This window comes from Ictalurus furcatus, chromosome 2 (assembly GCF_023375685.1).
Source record: "Ictalurus furcatus strain D&B chromosome 2, Billie_1.0, whole genome shotgun sequence".
NCBI lineage: Eukaryota > Metazoa > Chordata > Actinopteri > Siluriformes > Ictaluridae > Ictalurus > Ictalurus furcatus.
The window spans coordinates 21,778,963-21,784,353 of record NC_071256.1 but is presented as its reverse complement, the minus strand read 5'-3'; the positions used below and the strand labels follow the sequence as shown (position 1 = coordinate 21,784,353).

The following is a 5,391-nucleotide window of genomic DNA, read 5'->3' as shown; positions in this document are numbered from 1 at the left end:
AGAAACAATTCTGCTCCATAAACTCAATAATTAAATTCAGAACTTTCTAAATACACAACTTACATGCATGGGATAATTCACTATACATTGAAAGCAGATAAACATTTTGCACATTAATAGCACATTAAATCATTTATGCTTTACTACTGGAAAGTGGTGTCACAATGCACCAAGTTTAAAGATAAATGTAAATATAGAAATTACTTAACAAACTGATTTCAGTAAAAGTCCATTATGAATCTGTTTTAATAGATCTGTACTAAAATCTACTGTGTATAATAAATATAAACATTTAAAACCACAGGGTGTGCTATCTAAAGTCATATTTGAGTATGAGTTTACAAATTAAATTTTCTTTCAAAAAAGTCCTAAACATTAACACAAAATTAAATTAAGTAAAAATATATTCAATGATGTATTGTTTCACAGTCACAGATCACACTGACCCATAATGTGCAGTTTATTAGCTCACAGAAACAATGAGGCTTTAAAGAAAAGCATTTGAGTTAAAAGTACAAAATAAATCCCCTTAATGATACTGGAATAAAAATTAAAACATCTCTCCAAACTCTGTCCAGGGTGTCCCCCGCCTTGTGCCCTATGCTCCCTAGGATAGGCTCCATGTTCCCCACAACCCAGTAGGATAAGCGGTATAGAAAATGGATGGATGGATGGAACATCTTTCAAAATTTAATTAAAAGTGAAGAACAAATACTGACATGCTAAGAAGTATACTGAATTTTAATGTAAATCTGACATTAAAAAAAAAATGCATGGAAATCAGGGGCTCAGATTATCCATTAAGAATTACACATGGCATTAATTGTGCATACTGATATTAATTGAGCAAATATTTTGCTTGAACAAAATCAAGGAAGTCATGGTTCAGGAAAAAATGTTTTATTATTTTTTCACAGATAAGGCCTGCAATTAAGGTTAGCTTTGTTAAGACAGAAAAAAAAATCACAGCCAACTTTTAAAAAATTATAACAGTAAAACAAAAGAACACTGTTTGCTCTTCACGGCCGGAATAAACCAACATGTTTAGGAAAAATTACGATATGAGTCTCAAATGTCACTATGAAACCGGCAAACATTTCTGAAACAACAGGTTAAAAATTATGAGACAGAGGGATGAACATGTTAATTCAACAAAAGATTCAACATAATGAAAGTCAATCAACATAATCACATAATGAAAATTATACATGGCAGCTCTGTAGTGTTTTAAATGCCAAAACATCTGATATAAAGAGATGCTTATTTCTGGTGTGTGTGTTTTTTCATTACCCACAAAATAAAATGTCAGCAAATTTGTTATTTATTTTATCATATAATTTTCAATGGCTTGAAGTTAGATTGAAAAGTATCAAGGAAATAAAAAAAACGCAATTACCCTAGGCCCTTGTTGAACCACGTGGTAATATATTGGCCTCTTTTGCTTCATTTAAGTCATATGGAATGGAAATGTGTGTGTTTGTGTGTGTGTGTGTGTGTGTGTGTGTGTGTGTGTGTGTGTGTGTGTGTGTGTGTTTCATTTGTTTCCAGGAATGCTATATTCTGCAATAATACAAATGATTGTAAAATAGCACAAAATTCTATATTTTCATCCCCAACATTTCACAACTCCCAAAATGGATTTATACAAATATACAACTTAAACACAAAGAATGACAGAACAATTAACATAAATAGATATGGAATATCTCTAACCAAAAAAAAAAGGGGGGGGGGGGGGGTATTTTATTAGAATTAAGGAGTGACCAAGAGAACTTTTGTAGTTGACTCTTTCTGTTGGAGTATATTTTTAAAATAATTGGTCCCAGTGCATGTGTGTATCTGTTTTCTCCATCTGCTTCTTAAACGGATTTGGCATATTCATGTGCTTCTCTCCTACACAAATCAGTGGCATATACTCAGTCATTAAAAAAATACAATTCCAAGAGTAGGCCTATATGTGGGGAATAGAGAGAAACAGTGACAGGTGGTCCTCACAGAGGATTTCTGCTTGCTGTACTAGCGCTATCAGGCTATAAACCGTCCATGGATAAGTTATTTGGGGGTGGGCAAATTCAGCAGGCACTTTTTCTTCTTCTTCTACCCTTGAATGAGCAAACATATCCCCCTTCTTCTCTTGGCTACTGCTATTCCTTCAGAAGTGCTTCCACAGTACAGACAAGATTACACTACCTTATCAAGGCCTCGATAGAGTGGTATAAATCGGCTGCTCCCAGTTTGCAGTGGGGCTGTGGGATGGTGGAATAGACAAGCTATTGAGAATGGTGCCGCCGTAAGGCCTCCGCGATGAGTGGAAGTAGGGGTACTGGTAAAGGCTGGAGGCATAGCTGGAATATGGACTGTAGTAGCCAGGGCTTTGCAGGTCTGTATAGTCGCATGGAGAGCTTGGGAAAGGAGCAGTTGAAGTAGTGCAGCTCTGTGCACCATAGGAGCCATAGTCAGAGTGAGAGGGTGAGCTGTGAGAGGGCTCACTGTAGTGACTCGGGCTCAGCTGCTCTGTTTTGATGTGTGGTCTGGTCTGACCCATGTCACTGGATCCAGAGGAAGAGGCAGAGGTGGAAGAAGAGGAGAGGGCTGCTTTGCGGCTCCAGGCAGCCCCACTGGCCCCAGAGTGGCTGTACGAAGCAACATAAATACCAGGGTTGGGCTCCGAAACCATGGAGGAGGCTATCGAGTGCCCATTGACGGGAAGGTACTGATCGAACTCACGCACATCAAAGGCCTCCATGTTGCTCATGACGTCCGTACTGAGCTCAGATATGTCTACGTTGCTGAAGTCAATGTTCTGACGCCCAGTGTCCAGGAGCCGCCGGCCTTCATTCTTCATGTCTTGCTTTCCGCCATGACCATGGTGAAGGTCGGTTTTAGGGGTTGTTGGTGGTGTTGGTGGTCCATGGGGCTGACCTGAAGAATGTATGAATGACAAATGTTAAATATGTACCAAAATAAGAGCAGGTGTCTGAATGTCACTTCTTCTATAACATTCCACAGTGTAATAAAGTTGGATTTACCACCTACAGAGTAGCCATCACCCACCTGGATGGTCTGTATGATGATGATCAGCTAACCCTGCCAGGCCACCCATGCCTGGTTCAGCTTTGTACATGTGATGGCTTAGCTCAGCTCCAGAGTCGGAGTCACTTTGTCCTGGCTTCACACTCTTTCTACGCCTTGGCTGGTACTTATAATCAGGGTGATCCTTCTTGTGCTGTACCCTCAGTCTCTCGGCCTCTTCTACAAAGGGCCGCTTTTCATTCTCTGATAGCAAGCTACAGTAAGGAAAAGAGTAAAAATACATTTTGTTCTAAAAGCTTTTTCTCATGTATCCTCATGGTCAAATGCGTACATTTAAAAATTGCAAATGCCACCATGTGGGCTATTGAAATATGGAAATCCCACATCTTCATCATTAATGATGGCTTATATTCCAAACTGCTTCTGATTAAGACTACTATAATTCCAAGGAAATTTCATATACCTTGGATGTATTGAATTGTGCATATGGATGTCTATGACTGAAAATACCACTTAAAAATTTCTGCAATAGTGCAGAGACTACATCCAACTATATTGTAGTACATCTAAAATGAGGAAGTAATTAGTAATAATTGGGAAATAAATATTGATCAAGTTTTTAATCCAGCAAAACCCTTTCTGCAATTTTTCACAATAAATAAATAAAAGGCAGAGCAAACTAGTTAAACAGCTTTAAGTAAAATATGAGACATTTTTAAAATGTATTAATTAATGACCAACAAAACAAAAGAACAATAATTATAATAATAATAATAATAATAATAATAATAATAATAATAATAATAATAATAATAATAATAATGCTCACCGCCAGAGTTTGCCAAGGGTTTTGCTGAGTTCGGCGTTATGAAGGTGAGGGTACTGATCGGCCAGTTTTCTGCGCGCCGCCTGCGCCCACACCATAAACGCGTTCATGGGCCGCTTCACGTGCGGTTTGTTCTTGAGTGTGCCGTTGGCTCGTGCGGGCATCGGCACCAGAGACCAGTCGTAGCCTTTGAGCACCTGTGAAACGGCGTCCCGGATACACGCCGGGAACCTGTCATCTTCGTCTTCGTCCATTTTTTTGCTAGACGAGTTGAGCAATCCGTGGCTGTCCGATCCAGCCGGCGAAGAGGGCGCGTCCGAATCCGATTCGTCCTGAGACGCCGAACTGGAAGTACCTGTCGGACTGCACGGTGCGTCCGCCATAGACTTGTCGCACTCCTCGGTCATGTCTGGGTCCCTATGGTCAAAATCCTTCTTGATGTCGGTGAAATCTTACGCGTATCCGTTACGTGTGGATAGAGTGGATGATTTAATGCGCTGTTGGAAACTCAGATCTCGTTGTGCAACTCGGTGACAGTCGCTAAAAAGACTTTTGCGCGAAGTTAAAGCGTGTCACGCCTCTTCTTATCCCTCATTGGTGGACTACACTGCCATACTATGTTCTTATTGGTGGAGGACTATTTGCAGTCAAATGTAATAAAGCCTGTTGCTTTCACCGAATGAAATACTTTGGATGAAATGTAGGCTTACATCAATAACAGGCGATGAATGGTTTCAACATTTGTGAAGGATTACAAACTGGATTCGTTTCTGATACGGATGATATTAATGAATTAAGCTGTAAAAACATATAGTTATTAAAGTTTTTCATTACAAATATGAATAATAATAATGCAATATATTTTTTAAAGTGTACAATTACCCACCCCAAGAGTTTTGCACTTGTTATTAACAAACTCTTTCCTCTCATGTACTTACTGATCTGTTTTCTGGTCTGGTATGTTAAGATACATCCATGACAACTGGATTATCTACAATGGTATAAGAAAGCTTCTTAAACATTTCGTTGAAACAAATTGTCTCACCCTGTAGATAACTTTTTTAACTCTCAAAAAATATTTGTTTCCTGCTACTGTCATAGGCCTATCTATATCTTATTTTGCATTTGCATCGATAATAAACAAATGCACAATAATTAGTAGCCTACATCTTTGCTTTCATCCTGTCTTTTTTCAAATTTATTTAACGGTCACGTCTTATAGGCCTGTAATATGTGAGTTATAGAGGATTTATTTTTAAGGCTTGAAATTCCGCATAGAATGGCATCATGTAAATCCAAATAAAATGATCATTAAAACAAACAAAGTTTTTTTTAAAAAAAATTGTCTTTAAAGTGACGTTTAAGCGTTGTAGGCAAAGTAGATTCAGCTAGGTTCATAACTAAATCAAGAATTACTTCAAAAATTAATAGTAAAACGCACTGAGGAAGTCAGAACAGGTAGGCTAAGTTATTTTAATTGCAATTAAGTGCGGCTAGAGTTTTAGGTAGGTTTTCATTAAGATCACCTCACT

At 38.3% G+C, this 5,391-nt stretch overlaps 1 protein-coding gene across 1 annotated transcript; it reads right to left on the bottom strand.

Moving 5' to 3' along the window:
• Positions 1-443: 443 nt before the first annotated feature.
• sox8a (SRY-box transcription factor 8a) lies at positions 444-4,664 on the bottom strand. Its single transcript, XM_053653262.1, has 3 exons — positions 3,863-4,664; positions 3,055-3,287; positions 444-2,922 (listed from the first exon to the last, which is right to left on the bottom strand). The coding sequence occupies exons 1-3, from the start codon at positions 4,264-4,266 to the stop codon at positions 2,195-2,197; spliced, it is 1,365 nt and encodes a 454-aa protein (XP_053509237.1). The 5' UTR covers positions 4,267-4,664; the 3' UTR covers positions 444-2,194.
• Positions 4,665-5,391: the final 727 nt, after the last annotated feature.

What these genes read in the sequence shown, in the direction of transcription:
- sox8a (XM_053653262.1), bottom strand. Translation starts at nt 4,266, where the DNA reads ATGACCGAGGAGTGCGACAAGTCTATGGCGGACGCACCGTGCAGTCCG. An exon ending in ACCCTTGGCAAACTCTGGCG is followed by an intron (nt 3,288 to 3,862) that starts GTGAGCATTATT and finishes TCCTTACTGTAG; the next exon opens with CTTGCTATCAGAGAATGAAA. An exon ending in TCATCATACAGACCATCCAG is followed by an intron (nt 2,923 to 3,054) that starts GTGGGTGATGGC and finishes TACATTCTTCAG; the next exon opens with GTCAGCCCCATGGACCACCA.